An 18,758-nucleotide genomic window follows, 5' to 3' on the forward strand; every position below is an offset into this window, starting at 1 on the left:
CTTCAAAACAGAAAGCTCACAAAGGCACTTTGACAGAGATCACTTATCTTCTCTCCAAGGCAGAAATGCCATCAGTGTCTCCATACCTTGGAAACAGAGAGTTCCCGTACGTGCTGCATTCACCTGGGGTTGCTCCAAGAATACAACCCACCACAGATACGAGGAGGCGATAGCAGTCCATCTCCCACACAAGTTGAAGAGTCATGAGGATGCCCCCAACGAGTACTCCAGCATCCTCACCACCTGGTACATGTAGGAGCTCAGTGTGACAGGCGTAGGGGCTAGGCCGAAGCTTCTTCCAAGATCTCAGCAGTGCAACCCAGTAATTAACATATTTCATTGTAACTTTCCTCAGCTTCTCAAGATCTTCAATAAGATATCGTAAGAACATTTTTCGGCAGCTGAGTTTTATGTTCTGTAGAACACCCTGATCTATTGTGCTGCAGCAGCGATGTCGCATTGTGAGGCAGGAAAACTGCTCCTATGTCCCCGCGTATCAGCCGCATGTCTCATGGGTGAGAAGGGCATTGTCCATCTGAAGTAGAGCTCGAGGTGGTAGTGCATTTTCTTCAGTAAACTTTTTCACTGAAGGAACAAATTGCTTGTCAAACCACTCCTTAAAAAGAGAACTAGTCATCCATGCTTTAATACACAGGGAGATAATTCATATTCATATTCTTAAGGGCTTATGGTTTGGCAGATTTACCAATCACCATCAATGGAAGCTTGTTTGATTCCGCTGCGTTACTGCAGGCTAAAACCGTAAGACTTTTGTTCATTTTAAAACCTGCGAAAAGATTCCTCTTGAGAAGCAAGATTTTTAGTGGGAAGGGCTTTAAAGTTCAACCCAGTCTCGTCTGCATTGTAAATTTTGCTGTGGCGAGTAGTTTACTGAGGAAATCAGATCACCAAATTCTCTTAGGTATTCTTCAGCAGAAGCAGTGTCAGCTGATAGCTTCTCTCCGCTTATCGACAGTTGTCTGATCCCATGCCTTTTCTTCCATCGATCCAACCATCCGTTGCTAGCAGTGAAGGCCTAATCACCGTTTATTAGTTCGTTAAGCCATAATGCCTTCTGTTGAATTAGTGGACCTCTAATAAGCACTCCTTTCTGTCGCTCTTGTGAAAACCACAAAAAACTTTTCATTTACGGAAACTGTTACGTTATGGCGTTCTTTTGAGATTTTATAATTTGTTACATTGCAAAACTGTTTGACATAATTATTTCTTCTGTCTCTGATTGTTGCTTTACCAACACCAAACTCACCAGCCAACATTGTAAAACTTTCCCCAGTGTCCAGACGATTTAAAGCTTTCAGTTTTTGTTCTATGGTACAAGAACTGTGTTTTGTTTTGCTTGCCATAATTTAAAATCAAAACATTAATCAACACCGTTCACTTAGTTACAATCTCAGCAATAACGCAACTCGAACAGCGCACAATGTAGCAGTGCAGGGACAGGAGAGACACACAGAACAGACGGGAGCTGGCTCACTACAAGACTGTGAGGGTAGTGTTCTGTTGTTAGCGCAGGCCTGCCACCTTCTCGCCGCCTGCCTCACTCAATACTGTAGCGAGGGCTCCTTATTATGTTATGGATAGTTTTCGGCTGATCTGAACTAATAGAAATCCGAACAGGCTACAGCCCCAATTATTTCGGATTTGAGGGGTTTCACTGTAGCATGACCATTTTATTCCAGTATAAATAAACAAAAAAATTGCTTTTGAACTGTCGCCAACATCAGCAACACACAGTCTTTCTTTCAAACTTGTAGTTATATCTTGGTTGTGTAGTTATTGCATCAATTAGATATTTATTTTTGTGTAGATAAATCAGACATTAGATCCAATGTTGTGTTTTTCTATGTTACTAATGAAAACACATAAACGTGTATGACTCACAGAGCAGGCACCGTGAAGTGATAATGCTATCTGCTGCACTTCTAGCAGTAAGCCACATCTCCACCAGAGTTGACAGTTCCCTTTCTGTTCCCACTGGAACTGTTGAACTGGCAACACAACATTCATGCGTTAATCACAACAGCTGTGCTCTGGCAATACTAATGGTTTTGCTTCTGAACGTGAGTGTTAGTTATGATAGAAGTGACTGACAGCAAAGAAACATTTTTCCTCAACCATGCATCCTGTCCTGAAAATTTTGGTGCAACATTCTTTTTCACGTGGCAAAAAAAAAAAAAAAATAGTTTCAAAGCCTGTGCGTCTCAAACTGCGCACAAGGAAAAAAAAAAACCTTGGCATCCAGGTGCTTAATAATGAAAAAATAATCATCTGTATGACCATATCCACTCAGGGATTATTATATGACAATAAATTGAACTTGGCCTTGTATTTATCTTGACTGTTAATGAGAGTATTAATAACTATCATGTTGCATGTACCTGGCTGGGTATGTTAATCCCTAATGTAGATTTTACTAGCAAAAATATGTTGTTATAAATTTATGGTGTGATAATTCTTGCAAAAAAAAAATTAATTTTATAAGTAAATTATGTAAGACATCACCAAGATCTGGCTTTAGCGATAATTTGCCCTCCTTCATGGATATAAATGAAATTAAACAGTAAATGAATTGTCTCTCAAATATAAATACAAGATGTATCTTGTATCTGAGTATTGTGTTGTTGTTTGCAGTTGAGCGAGAAGTATCCTAACATGGCGCTGTGTGAGTTGTATGGGGGAGCTCACCTACTGCGCATGCTAGGTGAGTCTAACACTCGTCGCTTCTGCTACGGTGACTAGTACTGTCATTTAGCAGCGTTCATTAATCATCTGAAGTACAGTAGAATCTCGTTATAAAGTACATCAATAAAGCCTCAACTTTTATACTTAGTAATGAAAGTACTTTATTCTGAAAGTTACCTTTAAAACGTAGTACAGTAGAATCTCGTTATAGCGAGCACGGTAATAGCGAGAACACGGATATAACGAGGAATTTTTTAAAGGTGTACACAAACGTGTACGTGATGAAACTAAGATTTTCCATTTTTAATTACTCAGAACGTTATTCCAGGACTTAATACTAGGGCGCCAGAGGTCATCAAGAATTAACAACAAAATAACACAAAAAACTTATTTTATTGTTTTAATCATAATGAGAAACCTCGAGTCATGGAAATAATAACCAAACAAACAAATATTAAATAAAGTCTATGGGATGTCGTAGATAACCTGACTCTTGAATAAAATACAAAATAAATAAAGTTCCTGAAATTGTTCACTGAGTAAAAGTTTTGGGGTTTTGCTCCGGCTTGCTCGAGCATGAAACGCCTAACCAAAAGACTTCTGGACTTGTGTACATATAGTTTGTGCCAATGTGAGTAAATTTGCTGTTAATCGCCGAAAGTCAATGTTCTACTAATTTTATGATAATCCAAAGTTTATATAATTATAGTTCGCGTATGTTGACGGTAAAATTTACGCCAATTTTAATATATAGCGATGATGCAGACCATACCTTAACTATAGATGCTTAATGTCGTTCGTAAAATACTTCGTCGCTCACGTGAATTGAATGCGATTATTCTGCATTCAATTACAGGGCGTCAATTAACATTGCCCAGTATTTTGACGTAATTTCCAGATCAATAACGCCGAAATTAGCATCGCCACGAATGAAATATTCCCAGAGGGAATACACTACCACACGCACTAATAGGCGTCATTTTCCACTCTCTCTCTTCTCTCTTGCCGAAATTAAATTGTTAATTGAAAAGGGCCAATCACGGCCACGACACGTTAGCGTCCTTTTTAATGAAGCCAATGAAATGTCAATATCAATCAAGCATAGGCTCGTTAAAGCTGTTCCGAACGCCGCGCGATTATTTATTTTAGCAGTTGTCATGACGACACAGCACGAGATGCGCGCGCCGCCATGCGTGGAACAAAACAAAACACTGCCGAAAGTATCGGGAAGCGGTATTATCCTCGAACGTAAAACAATAATAAACAGTTTCAGTTAGTCTGATAATACAGTAGTATTACAGTGCCGCTCCCGATATAATTTCATATTTCACTGTCCAAAAAGTTAAATTCAATTTAGATCGTAAAACTAATAACTGGAACTGGTTACTTCACAAGTTGGCAACATTGCGATGAAAGTTGAAAAACGTTATTCTCTTGCCAAACGACACTACTCTTCGTAGGCTGGACAGTCGCACTGTTGTTTGTAAACATGATCTGTCTACATGTTGTGGAATATCAGTTACCTGATTAGGCGAAGCAAGGATGTAGAAGAAGGCTCACCAATCTCCATACATGGTAAGTGACAGCTGAGCAGAGAGGTCTACTGCGGTGTAAACCACAGTGCTGGGATGGCGGTTCAGCCAACAATACACTGTTGTAGGCGATCGACGTCGTGAAGACTGCTGGACCAGTGTGCTGTTCATCGATGATCGCATCACCTGATGTCACCAATGACATCACGATGGATGCTGTGGTGTCGTGCTGATGCGGACCCACCGGGTCTGCGGCGTGTTCGCTGGGGTCGTACCAACTGGTACGAGCTGCTGAGTCAAATGTCCAACACATGACTCTACATGTGCCTTGGACTACTGCTGCTGCTGCTGCTGCTGCTGCTGCTGCTGCTGCTGCAGCTGCATCTACTGCTGCAGACGGTGTCGAAGGGGACCGCAACAAAACTCGTTCAGTTCGTCGGCAATCAGAAGACACACACACGTTAATCACACGTCCTATAACAGTTCTTATCACTTGCGCAATATGAATATACAGCGTCCTGTGATCGTGCCTCATGCTATCACTAACCCCTCTTCTTCTCTTGCTCCCCTACTCTAACATAAATTAAATGACTCGAGATTCCTCAAACTCATAAAATTAATAATTCATAACAACTTAATAATAAATATAAACATTAATTGAACACATAATAACTCTGTTAAATAATAAGGTAATGCATACATAAACAGTATTTGCAACAATAACATTGCATAGTACTTTGCAATAACAACAGGTTATTGTTTACCTTTGTAGTAGGTGATGAATAAATAAAATATATTTTATGGATGTTATCAACATAATATCCTCACCTAGTAAATAATTACATTCAATTTCTTAATTGAGATTTGTCAATAATATTGGGCTTTCAATAACATATTAGCATATTTAATATGCTTCTCACATATCATATGTGAATATTTTCCCTCATTATATGTTACACAATAGATACACTTATTTACAAGAAGAGACATTATTTGCTTCTCAGCTATGAAATAATGACAATAACCTCAAGATAAATATTATTGATTGAGTGCTAGGGTATAGTGTTTATGTTTTTAAAGCTGTTCATTAAAGACAATCTTTAAAATTCTTTATCTTTCATTTCTTCTTTTCTCAATATAAAGTGGAGTGTTTTTACATCCTATTCATAAGAGTGTGGATGAAGTTGATATCCACTTATAGTTTCGGGTGTCCTGTGGGAACCCAATTAAAGTGCATCATTAACTACTAGACGATGAAGAAGCATAGGTAGGGGCAAGGCAGTAGCCTGGATCAAACTGTAAGTACTCATACCAACAAGTGTGTTCATTTAGTAGGATATTTGTCAACTAATCTTTAGGCCATTAATTATATGTAGTATTTAGTTGTGTGTTGCATTAGTTATACATTGTAATATGTCACATAGTGTTTGTACACATCTTATGCCAAATTTTATTTAAACCTCACGTGTATATCCATTGCTAATATGGTCGAACTCGACTAATAGGGTGATAATAACTGTGTCTCAACACAGTAACTGTACACACAGTACATAATATTTGGTATGTCACTCTAGGACAATGTACCAAACCAACGCTCAGGCAACACATATGCTCCAAGCACAAATATCAGTTGGAATAAAATCATCAACTGACAAACACCCTAATTCTTCGAATATAAATTACCATATCGAAGCAATGAGGTACCTATACACCTGGATTACCTCTATCAACTTACGAGGATATATATAATTAAATTTCCTTAGTAACATAAACAATACAATGATTTTTTTGCATAACACAAGTAATAATGGTACATATTTGGTGTTCTAATCCACCACAGGTGTTTTGTAAGGCCTAAGCTGACTCAAATTGTAATTACCTACAATTTTTCCTGTATCAGGGTCCTGTAGAGTGTAGCAGTTACATTTCTCCACAGCTACTACTTTGTAGGGACCTGAGTACAATAAAAATAGCTTCTTCGCTAGATGTGCCCACTTGTTACTAGTTGGTGCTGTACGGCGTAGAACTAAGTCTCCTACAGTGAATTTACTGATCCTAGATGCTGGCTTCCTTTTCTTCCTAAGGTCGGCTTCTCTTGTTAATTTGTCTCGTACCAGTTCTTCAATTTCTTCCTGAGTTGGCCTCTCCATGTCTGGTTCTGGTTTGTCTCTTCCGGGTATAAGGTTGGTGGTAATACCTACAACCTTACTGAGCATAATTATTTTGATGCTGCTCAATTACAGCTTGAGAGTAGCTGCAATTCGCAGTCTGCTGAGGCTGCGTTACTGTGCAGTTGGGCGGGATCGGCTGCTGCCGAGCAAAGTATCCACGCTGCATGGGGTATGATGTGGTTGGAGGATGGTTGATTGTAGAGAAACTCGCTGGTGATTGATTCACAGGAGCGGTGTCTGCTACAGGGGGATGCAACATATGCTGTTGCATATTGTTGGGCGGCTGACGGTTAGAGTAACTCCTGTACTCCCACCTGGGTGGCCTTCCATTTGGACCTTCAGGACGGTAATGCTTTCCCCACCACTGGTTTTGGTTGTGGGTGTAAGGTTTCTTCGGCTGGCGGTTTCCTTGATGTTGAGGTTGGAGTTCCCTCCTGGTCTTCCACTTCCCTGTCCGGTACTGTTTCGCAGGCTGCCATGACGTGCAGTGGACGTTGGCCTTGCCGCCGTCGTTACCACGCTGCCAGGGTGTGTAGAGTGGTGCTGCCTTCTGATGTGCTGGCTTGAGGTCTTTCTCCACCTCACTATTGTTGTTCCTGGACAGCCGCTCCAGCCGGTCGAAAGCGAGGACCTGTTCGCGGAACTCTGTGATATTGTGGAAGCTGCGCCCTGTCAAATGTACTTGGTACTTGATGGGTAGCTGGGAGGTCACCATCGCCATGAACTCAATATCACCCATCTCTGGTTCGAGGTAGCGCGTCCTCTCGAACATTTGAGACAAGTGTGTCTCCAGAGTTCGGTTCTTCTTGCTATCATACCGCTCGGTATGCAGACGTGCTCTCAATGTTCCCTGTATTTTCACATTCCAAAACTGCTGTTTGAAATGGCTTTTGAATTCTTGGTAGGAAGTGATGGTACTTTGTAATACCTCCCACCAGTAATACGCATGGTCCCTCAGTGCAGTTGCCATGCATTTCAGGCGTTCAGTATCACTTAGCCTGAACATGTCAGCGTATTCCTCGAAACGTCGAAGGAATCTCATTGGATTCTCTCCTTCATGGGCAGAGAACCTAGGCATCGCCTCTGACCATTGGCGTGCCGGGTGGTGCATCACTGCAACGGGATCCAAGGTGGTGTGTGTGTTAGCGGGGTTGGAGCGTGTGATTGGGAGCTCAGGTTGCTCAACTTGCGGTGAATCACAGCTACTGAGGATTTCATTGGCATTGGTGTTCAGGGCTGGGGCCAATGCTACATGGTGACTGGAGGTGCGAGTAAGATTGTCTACCCTCAACTGCAATACCTTCTCTTGTAGCTTGCCTACCCGCTGCTCTATGTCCATTGAAAACTCTGTCTGCCTTTTCACTAATGTGTCCACCTGCTCCCTCATGTCTGTGGTGTGATTGATTACCACATTTTCAATCATGGTCTGGCATGTGGATTGAATTTGTTCCAGGCCACAGCTGTTCTGAGCAGCTTGCTCAGCTAATTGATTTAACCTGTCATTCAGCTGGCTGGTCTGGGTATTTAACTCTGTTGCTAACCTAGTTGTAGTACTACTGCACTGCTGTTGTATTAGCTGCAACTGTGTATCAGTGTAGCTTTCGTGTTCTGCCAACCGCACAGAAATAGCAGCCACACTACTTTTTACTTCACCCATTTCACTTTTAAGGGTGCTATCTATGACTTCCAGTTGTTGTTTAATGCTATCTTTAGTGCTATTGAGATTTTCCTCCAACCTAGCATTTTGTTCCTCCATCCTAGCATTCTGTTCTTCTAGCCTAGTACTCTGTTCTTGTTGTTGTTTGTCTAATTGCTGTCGAAGATTCTCCTCTAACCTAGCACTAGTGCCCTGGAGACTCTCCTCTAACTTAGCACTCTGTTTTTCTAAACTAGCTTGCTGTTGTTTGTGGTTAGCTTTCACCTCCTGCCACATGCTCTGCAGCATGATGAGCAAGCTAGCACTTGTTTCATTACTTACTGCAGCTGGCAATGCAGGTAAGTGTGTGTGTGGTGTGGTGGTAGCTTGGGGTTGTGTCACATCCACTCTAGCCGCTCCAGCCTGTGTTACTGGGGTAACAAAATCTGTGTTAGGTACTTGGCTAGGTGATGTGGGAACAGACACATCTACAGAGTGTGTAGACTCCACACTGCTGTCCCTGGAGCTGTCCTGACTGACACGTCTACTCCTTCCCCTAGTTTCCATATTTACTTATAACTTACAACATAAGAACACAATACAAATATGCACACTATCGGCCCCACAGTTCGTGCGCCAGAAAAAAAAAATGTTGTGTCTCTTATTCCCTTCTGTACACAAACGTGTACGTGATGAAACTAAGATTTTCCATTTTTAATTACTCAGAACGTTATTCCAGGACTTAATACTAGGGCGCCAGAGGTCATCAAGAATTAACAACAAAATAACACAAAAAACTTATTTTATTGTTTTAATCATAATGAGAAACCTCGAGTCATGGAAATAATAACCAAACAAACAAATATTAAATAAAGTCTATGGGATGTCGTAGATAACCTGACTCTTGAATAAAATACAAAATAAATAAAGTTCCTGAAATTGTTCACTGAGTAAAAGTTTTGGGGTTTTGCTCCGGCTTGCTCGAGCATGAAACGCCTAACCAAAAGACTTCTGGACTTGTGTACATATAGTTTGTGCCAATGTGAGTAAATTTGCTGTTAATCGCCGAAAGTCAATGTTCTACTAATTTTATGATAATCCAAAGTTTATATAATTATAGTTCGCGTATGTTGACGGTAAAATTTACGCCAATTTTAATATATAGCGATGATGCAGACCATACCTTAACTATAGATGCTTAATGTCGTTCGTAAAATACTTCGTCGCTCACGTGAATTGAATGCGATTATTCTGCATTCAATTACAGGGCGTCAATTAACATTGCCCAGTATTTTGACGTAATTTCCAGATCAATAACGCCGAAATTAGCATCGCCACGAACGAAATATTCCCAGAGGGAATACACTACCACACGCACTAAATGGCGTCATTTTCCACTCTCTCTCTTCTCTCTTGCCGAAATTAAATTGTTAATTGAAAAGGGCCAATCACGGCCACGACACGTTAGCGTCCTTTTTAATGAAGCCAATGAAATGTCAATATCAATCAAGCATAGGCTCGTTAAAGCTGTTCCGAACGCCGCGCGATTATTTATTTTAGCAGTTGTCATGACGACACAGCACGAGATGCGCGCGCCGCCATGCGTGGAACAAAACAAAACACTGCCGAAAGTATCGGGAAGCGGTATTAACCTCGAACGTAAAACAATAATAAACAGTTTCAGTTAGTCTGATAATACAGTAGTATTACAAAGGAATTTACGGCGTGATCGCTTGAAGCGCGCTTTTGTTATTTGTCTGCTTTATCTCCACCCCTCTCGCTCGCCACTAGACATCTTGCCGTTGACGCCTGTCACATTCTTCAGCCGTGCAGTCGCCACCTAAGTGCGTGGCTTTAAAAATAGAATCCCGTCCTTTCTTTCTTTTATCAAACTTCCGTTAGTTATCTGTGCCGTGTGTAGACAAAGTTTGGGATTGGAACAGAAACAACGTAAGAAAGTATTTTTTACAAATTAGAAATATGTATGATTTTGTTTTTATAATCGCCTATTTTCACGTTTTTTTTGGTTGTTATCTTAAATGAGATAATATGAAAAAGCCGCTCTAATGAGATTTAATTGTTTCTTGGTTAACAAAAACTATTAATGATCAAATATTGTTAATTGTTTGTATTCTATTTATTATTATTTACGCGACGTCATACTGTACGCGTACGTAATACGACTGGATTCGTTGCTGCAACATAACATAGCATGTTATGCGGTATCAGAAGTAACGAGTAACGTAACGATAGTAACGAGTACTAATTGTTATAGTAACGAATACATACGGGTATGCATTTTTTCGTTACTTTTTCACCTCTAGTAGGCACTACCGTATTTATTTCCGAATCGCTAGGGCAGTTTTCTTGTAACTTTTGTTTCGGTCAGTTGTTGGGGTATTTGTCCGGGAAAGGGGTGGTGATGGTTTGAGTTTAATCCCAAATTTATTTTCTAAAAAAGTTGACAGGTTTCTTTAAATGAAAAAAGTATAGTTTTCCAGCGACTATTACGTTTGAGGCGTACGTGCGTTGCCGCAGCCGCACTCCTGCTTTTTTGTAAGGAATTAAATCGTCGCACTACACTAGCACCACCTGTTAGCAACATCCCGAACCAACATGGCCGCCAGCAGACAGCCCGCGTCGACGATAGATAGCAGGACAATGCTGTGTCGGCCGCGGGTTGAGATGCTATATTTACGTGGCGTGGTAGGGTATTTTGATTATTTTGATGCAATCGGTGATCGCATCCGTACTTATGGGGTATCGTTTTAAAGAGAATTCACACATCTGCTCACAGAAATTAAGATTTCGTTAATATAACCTGTTATTTTCCAATTATACAGGTTTAAACACAATTTTTATGCTATTTTCGGATAATTTTTATTTTTTGGGGGCCAAAATTGGTCCAATTCGGTTATAGCGAGGACACGGTTATAGCGAGGATCAAACCCGGAACCGTGACACCTCGCTATAACGGGACTCTAGTGTATTTTTGAATTTTTAAAAATAAAGTAGTAGGGGATCAAATGTTACATTAGCTTGGAAGCAAATATTTGTAAAAAAACAAGAATTTAAAAATAATTACTGAACTTAATACCGTAGCCTAAATTCTAGGCCTACATATACAAAATGACAAATGGGTTAAACTATTTTGCAGATATGTACATTTATTGTGATAGAATTCCCTCATCTCCTAGGCGAAGTCTCTTGCGACCAGCAGATAAAGATGACTGTTCATACAGTTTAATAATTTTTTCGCGATCTTTTATTATTGTTAACAGTGTAGTGGGAACCAAACCAAACGACCATGCCACATCTGCATTTTTCCTGCCTTTGTCAACTTCTTTTAAAATTTCCACATTTTCCTTCAAAGTAAACTGCTCGCGTTTCTTTTTATCTTTTTGGCCATCCATCCTGATTAAAATATTCAATCAACAATATTGTTTTCCTCGTGCCACGTCAAACGTAAACAAACCTCTCATCCATAGATAACCATAGCTCCGCACTAGTAGCGTGCGTTGAGAGCATGGCTGTGCCAGGCAACATTCCGACCTTCGTGGCAAAACAAAGCGTGTCGGCCATGTTGTGACACCAAACAGTTCAAAAATAAACCTGCATAAATTAACATTATTGGATTTTCTATTTTGTATATAATTTAAAATATAATTTTTATTTAACGTTTGTATCTGCGGTAATTGAAACTTTTAAAACGTGCTCTATAAATAACCAAAAGATGGTGCAGCTAAAAACAATTGTCTTGAAGAGGGGCGAGAGAGCAATTGATTGTTTAGATCATCTCGTGCACTAAGTGTGTGATCCATGGAGGAGGACGTATGGCGCCATATACTGTACTATGATTCTATGAATCGTTGATACAATGTTTGTTTACGTTTTATACTTGTTAACGATTCTTGAAAGTGATAAAAATTAATCGTAATGTACATTTATATTAAAGAACCCCTGCGCAAAATCAGTAACTATCATGTAAAATTTTCCTGATAACTGGAAAAGAATGGTCGTTGGTAGGATACGTTTTTAACTTTAAAGTGAAATATTTTTACATTGTTTACATTGGTGTTTTGAGCGGGAATTAAAAATTTTACGTTGAACTGAAAGATACGTTATTCTGAAGTACGTTGTAACGGAATTTCACTGTACATACATTGTAGCACGTATCTTTCTAAACCTGTTAGAAAATAGTTAAATGAGTTAATGCACTGCATAAAGGGTTTTCTTTTTTTTTTTGCTGCTGTAGTAAAATTGAAAAATAGTATGTGGCTCATATCCAGGTAAATAAATTGCCAATACACACACTTTAGCAATAGAAAATAAAGAAATCATAGTAAAATTGCTAAAAAAAATAGGTATAGATAGTATTAATATTTTATAATTGTTTGAAAATACTAAAATGTTGTTACTACACAAATAATACATGACAACCCTGCTGGAAATTTTTGTAACACAATGGAAGTCATTAAAAATATTGGACATTTGCTGGAAAACCTTTCCATGTTAATCTGGTTTGCTCTGGTCCTGAAATGTCTAGTGAGTGTTGTCTTAAGCTGGCAAAGTGAAGTTAGTGTGCAACTTATCACAGCGCAGTTCTGTTAGTTTGTGTTTGTTTAAGGTGTGGCTTAGTTAAAGTCAGTGTGTGCACTTATCGCAGCACAGTTGTTGCAGTAATCGTGCATAGTTGTGCAGTGAGCATTAAAGGTGGAGTGTGCACTTCTTGCAGTCGAGTTGTGAAGTGTAGTGTTGCACTTGTTTCCAGCCAAGTTCGGCAGCAAGCTGAGCAGTCCCAGGTTCGATGAGTTTACCACAGAGCTGCTTCTGCAGTACCTCAACGAGCTGCTGAGGTGAGTGCGGGCTGCTCTCACGGGCATGCCTTTCCTTTCATTTTTTATTTAAATTCATATCTCCCCAGGAAATATTGTTCTTGTGTCAACTGCTAATAAGTTAGGTATACAATTTCTTTTTGTTTAAAAAAAAAATTGTATGTTTTGGTCACAATCTTCAGGCATCATTTTGAATCCAGTTTCTGTATTTTGGCAGGAACTGCTGTCTTCCATCTTCTAAAGAAGACTTGTACTTAATTTTTTAATCCCTTTTTCTACGAAGTCTTAATAATTCTCCTCTGTTGAATAGTAATCATAGACCAGAAAACAATTGCTACGCGTCTTCATGATGCCGTTACTGTTACTGTGTTCGTTGCAATAGGCTACAGTGTGGTTGCTGCTGGTCACAGCTTGACTCTTGCACTGACTTACCCAGGTTCCTCGGGGTGGTTGATAGACTCTCTTGAGTGTGTTCCCAGATTAGGGTCCTGGTGTCGTCCTGAAACTGGCCTGGATGTCTGTCGAGCTTCTCCTTGGGGTAGTCCTGGTCCAGATTGGCTGGTGTATACATGTGGGGAAGATGACTGGAGGTTGGGACTCCCTATATTTGCCTTGCCACAGCTTTGTCTAGGGTCTTAATATATATATACCCACGGGCCCAAGTCGGTAGCATCTACCTCGGACGGACATCTCTCAGGACCACGAAATGGAGGAAGAGAAAGTTCCAGCAACTATCCTTAGAGTTTCTTTCCTCCACCTTCATGTGTGAATGGTTTGTAGCCTGCTGAATACTCATTAATCCGGTCTGTGTCTCGAAGAGAGAAGTATAGTTAAGTACTCACACTGGTAGGGTTGGTAGCTTGTAGATAGTACACACTCAATAATGGTACAACATACAACATTTTTGTGCATTAACTCTTGGCTAGACAGCTCCCCTTTCCCAATGTCCAAGGACTGCTGTATCTAGCACCTGTTCTTTGAATTTGTTAGTTTTTATGACACCCTCTAGTTGCCTGCGTTCTTTCTTTTCATTTGATTCTGGCCAGTTTTTTCAAATCTCCATCTGCCTCCATTATTATTTTCATTACTTCTCTTCAGTTCAAATCATGAGCCCTTTCCAGCGGAGATGGTCTACATGGAGTTCAGCATTTTCTTTCAGTTTTCTCCTATATTTCTGTGAAGCAGTCTCATTCTGTTGTTCTTCTGTCATTTTACCAATCTTTCTATAAAAAAGAGTGAAATATTAACACAAAAACCTATTAAATATAAATCACTTATCACACATAGCATATATTATCATGCAAAGCTTAAAAATAAAAAAACATATATGAAGGATATGTTATGATTAAAAATGTTGAACCTACGATTCAAATAAAACAATTACAGTTGCTACAATTTTGATTGAATGTTTATTTCAATTCAACTTACAACATAAGGCTATTTACAATTGATTTAGGTTTTCCTTTGAATTCTTCTCACGTTAACAAAGTTTCATATTGTTAGCACTTTATTTCTGTGAGAAAACCAAACTTTCATGTCTTTTATATCGCGGGTGCAACAAGCCAACTAAATTTTTTTGTAGTCAATAATGCATAAAAAGTAATAATAAGTACTTACATGTTTGTGCAAGAATGAATACTCAAATGTTATCACTACAAAATTAACATTTAAACATAACCTCAAACTATTAGTAACAGTTTTTTGCGTGAGTGTTGCAAGGGATATCAATTTTTAGTTTGCTGCACCCTATCATAAAATGTAAATGTTTCTAAGCATGTCAAACATATAAATATGCTCTTAGGCACAATAAAATAGTTTCTTTATTAAATTTAGATGTTTTTATTTGTATTGCTATCATAAAAAGGAACTACTAATACAGTGATTTAAAGATTGATGTAGAGAATCATGTATAGTGGGATTGCCCAGGAACCATGCAGCAGAGTATAGCGGAATAACTGCCAATCTGGCTGCGTCATGAAGCCGATTGCTTCACATATTCTCAGTGATGCTGAGGGGAAGGCTACCTCCTCCTGGAAATCCTGCAATGCAGCGTGTGGAACTGGAGGGCTGCTGACACAGGAGGCGTATTGTGGGAAGTCTTGAGGCAATGCGAGCCAACGGAGGGTCCTTATTAACACTAGACGTGCAAGCCAGCATGAGAGAAGTTCTCGCAGGTGTCAGGTGTCTTCTGTGTTGTCTCATTTCTTCACCGGTTAGGTTGGTGGCCATGTGTCTTTTCCTCGTGAATATTCGGGGAGGTTCACACCACACCCAGCCTACAAAGTCTGTTTTTTATGCAAGAACACTTTAGTATGACTTATTCACTTGAGAGTAAAATATTTTTCTCTGCATGTAAACTCCATACATGTTACTTTAATGAGTGTTCATATTATTATTGTGACTTTACAAATGGTCGTTATCCTTCTCTCCTAAATCTTCACTTTAGGAAGGCATTTTCTTGATTATGAAAACAAGTTTTAAAATGGTCAATCAAAAGTTACCTCTTCATCTCAGCAGATCCTCTGACCACATAGAACATGTGATGGTAGAGTGGATGGTGTGTGTCAGCACTTGTTGGTGCTGGTGATGTAGCTGCGGTGGAGAACTACCTTGGTCCTTGTCCTTGGTCCTTGTCCTTGGTCCTGGTCCTGGTCCTTGGTCCTTGTTTTTGTTTTTAAAGGAGATCAGTTGATGCGTGTTGAGGCGGCATCTTCATGCAGAATCTTTCAGCGAATCTGCCTCTAAATACACAAGAGTGAGCAACAGGATAAAAGAGAAATCCTTACAATGCTATCCCAGTACCTCTTGCAGTCGAGAGAGAGAGAGAGACCAACATTATCGTAACAACATGAATTAAAGTCCCTATATACTAACAATATTTTTTGCAAAAAAAAAGCGTGATTACCCTCCTTTATCGCATAATGGTCACACTCGCGTAATCGTCGCACCCATATTTTAGGGCGTCAAAATTTGGATTAAAAAACCCTCTCGCATAAACGTTGCATAATGTTTTGGGCCCCGTTATTAGATTCTGAGCCCTTTGTGTGGGTATGTTTTCCGTATAATAAATTTTTTTTTTAAAAATAGAAATCCAATATTTATTCGCACATCACCACTTACTTATTTAATTGACGGAAATACGAAGTTGTCTGATGTGTAAATTATCTTTTAAAAACTTTTTAAATGTTATAACCTTCATCCGTTCGTCAGCGTCGCCGCGGTGTACTGCGTACAAAACTAGCCAGCGCTCGTTGCAATCATTAATGTTTGGTTACGTTGTTTTCTGTATAGAGTGTGCGCACGTAGCCGAATATCGATATCTCGCCGAGTGCATGCAACGCAGGCTCTCTTCAGGTGCTGAGTTAACTACATTTGATAGCCCGCATTCTTTCATGTTGTGTACTACGGTAGTTACGCGTTCGTTCAGCGTTCGTTCAGCTTGCATTTGGATCACAGATGTTTTTCTATTTAAAGTTGAAGAAAGGTTTTTGTTGTATGACTTATTAATTTAAATTGTTTGGTGTGCTCTTTTATACTTCCCTTTTTAAATAAACGTACTTTCCATGGATGTGTTTTGTTTTTGTGAATAACTTTATCTAACAAAAAAAATTTTTCCGCAACATCGTCGCACCCCTACTTTTCAAACTTGAGTTTAGAATAAAATGTGCGACGATTATGCGAGAAAACACGGTATATCTACAACCAGTATTAAAATTCTCACAGAGTAAAAATGACTAGACACACATATTAAGCATTAACAATTCATGAGTTTGACTCAACTACATGTTAAGTGTTCTATTTTTAATGACAGAGAGAGAGAGAGAGACTAACAATTTTAAAATACATATTAGTGTAAACTTTTTTAACTGTTCTGCATGGGCATTAAACCTTTTTGATGATTGGGGTCCTCCAATAATTGGTAGTAATTATTATGATTTCAAATTGGCCCAACCACAAGAGAACAAACTTGGCTGCAACATAATCTACTTTTTAGCTATAAGAGACATTAGTTTTGTTTACATAATACTTGACTGAAAGCTCACGGTGACACCTAGTTTAATTTCAGGGTACCTCAGCTCAGGTGTCATCTATGTTTTCACTTTTCCAGGTTGTTTAGCCTGTTTTAGGTTAGCTGCTTTAGCTTTCTGCTTTTTTTCTTTTGCTTCAACCAGCTTCAGTCTGCTGCTGAGCTGCTTCCAATTGTTGCTGTCGGTCACTTAGCCTGATGCTTTTTGGTTGCTGGGACTGCTGCTGACTCACTTCAGTTTGCAGATGTGACAACTTTCGCACTGAAAAGCATAAAACTTCTTATGTTTTTACATTATTAATTTGGTTTGCTCGTAAGTTTATAAATAATTTAGTTCCGCTTGATGAGTAAAAGAACAAGGAATTAAATGTTTGTCGATAATTCTCCATGTCAGATGTGTCAGGAGCTACGGTATGTTAGTCAAATAAAGGAATTGACATGTGGGCGTTCTCCATCATCTTTCCTTCACAGCAGGATTACCTGCCGATACCTTATTCAGTCACCTCCATACTAACATTTTCTTTGCTGTACTGTCGTCACATTCCTCCTTGCTTCATTTATTACCTTCTTCGTTGTCTGTGCCAACTCTTGACAAAATAAGGTTTATTGTCTTTGGACATTGCTCTCTATGTATTAAGATGGAAGATGAAAGGAAACAAAAAAAAATTTAAAGTTGCATATCTGAAAATGATGCAAATAAATTCCAGGCATTGTTTTATGGCACATCACGTGCTTCTCACGAGGTCCTTTTGATTTCTGTTGCAACAGAATGGCCCTGAATGGCATCACGACCTCATTATCTCCCCATGCTGCCTGGCTGAACCGTTCCCTTGCTTCTCTTCACAAAACAACACATCCTTTTCAATGGGATTTCAGCTGCACACTACACCTTCTTCTCTTCATTGTACTCATACTTTGATGTCTGGCTGAACATACTTTTATACATTTATGACGTAAGTGTGTATGTTGTGTATGTGGATGTGCGTTCTTTTCATCGTGATTGAATATTAAAATTCCTGATAAAATATTTTTGTAATTTATGAGTATTTTACTTGTCTGACACATCCTATGAATACTTGATGCTCCATGTTCCTGTCATTTATAAATGTAGTGGATATGCTTCTAACTGGGACATGGCCTACTACCTTTGCTCGGGGTACAGTTTAGGTGGGGGGGCATTGACTGCAAGAACCAGACTACTGGCTGTGCGTAGTGCAGATGGTGGTAGCAGTGTGTGGTGTGCTTGTGTGCGCAGGTTCATAGCAGACAACCACGCCTCGTTCCTGAGACCGGAGGACTACAGAGCCTCGTGAGTCGGGTGTTGCCACCGTACACGTGTCTCAACTCTGTGGCATTTCGGTTCTTTTATATGTTATGTGTTTTTTTACTAAAGAGAGATGAAGACTTTTACAATAAAGTTTTAAAAATATCTGATGTGTGCTTGTTGCTGATTTATGTTATTGTACACATTGTGATATATCACTGCTGCACTAGGTTTATTGAAAAAGTGTTTTATTTTTCCCTGGAGATTTCAGATCTTTATCCTCAAAGCAGCACTCTTTAGGATCCTATATTTTGGAGAAAATTCCAGAACTTTCTTTAAAAATAAAAAAAATTTGTATTTTATTCTTGGTAGTTCTTAATATTCTTTTGATAACTTTTTTTTAAAACCACGCCAGTCATTTTGCAGCATGCACCTTAATTGCAATGTGCTGTATTACACGGCCTGTATCAGACCGGACCACATTACGGTGCTCTGGAAAGAAACTACACACGCTATCGACAAGTGGTTTCAAATGTGTTTTCATGGCAAGTGACATGACCACAATTCACAAATTTTTAATGGATTTTGGC

At 39.3% G+C, this 18,758-nt stretch overlaps 1 protein-coding gene across 4 annotated transcripts in view; it reads left to right on the forward strand.

Moving 5' to 3' along the window:
- LOC134542689 (mortality factor 4-like protein 1) overlaps positions 1–18,333 on the forward strand; it is a 68,010-nt gene extending 49,677 nt beyond the window's left edge. For all 4 annotated transcript variants that reach the window (XM_063387150.1, XM_063387151.1, XM_063387152.1 and 1 more), the window contains 3 exons: positions 2,653–2,722; positions 12,814–12,898; positions 18,160–18,333. In XM_063387150.1, the coding sequence (XP_063243220.1) occupies positions 2,653–2,722; positions 12,814–12,898; positions 18,160–18,217 (213 nt within the window). In that variant the 3' untranslated portion in view covers positions 18,218–18,333. The remainder of the gene's footprint in view (positions 1–2,652; positions 2,723–12,813; positions 12,899–18,159) is intronic.
- The last annotated feature ends 425 nt before the right edge of the window (positions 18,334–18,758 follow it).

Source organism: Bacillus rossius (assembly GCF_032445375.1).
Source record: "Bacillus rossius redtenbacheri isolate Brsri chromosome 9 unlocalized genomic scaffold, Brsri_v3 Brsri_v3_scf9_1, whole genome shotgun sequence".
NCBI classification, from domain to species: domain Eukaryota; kingdom Metazoa; phylum Arthropoda; class Insecta; order Phasmatodea; family Bacillidae; genus Bacillus; species Bacillus rossius.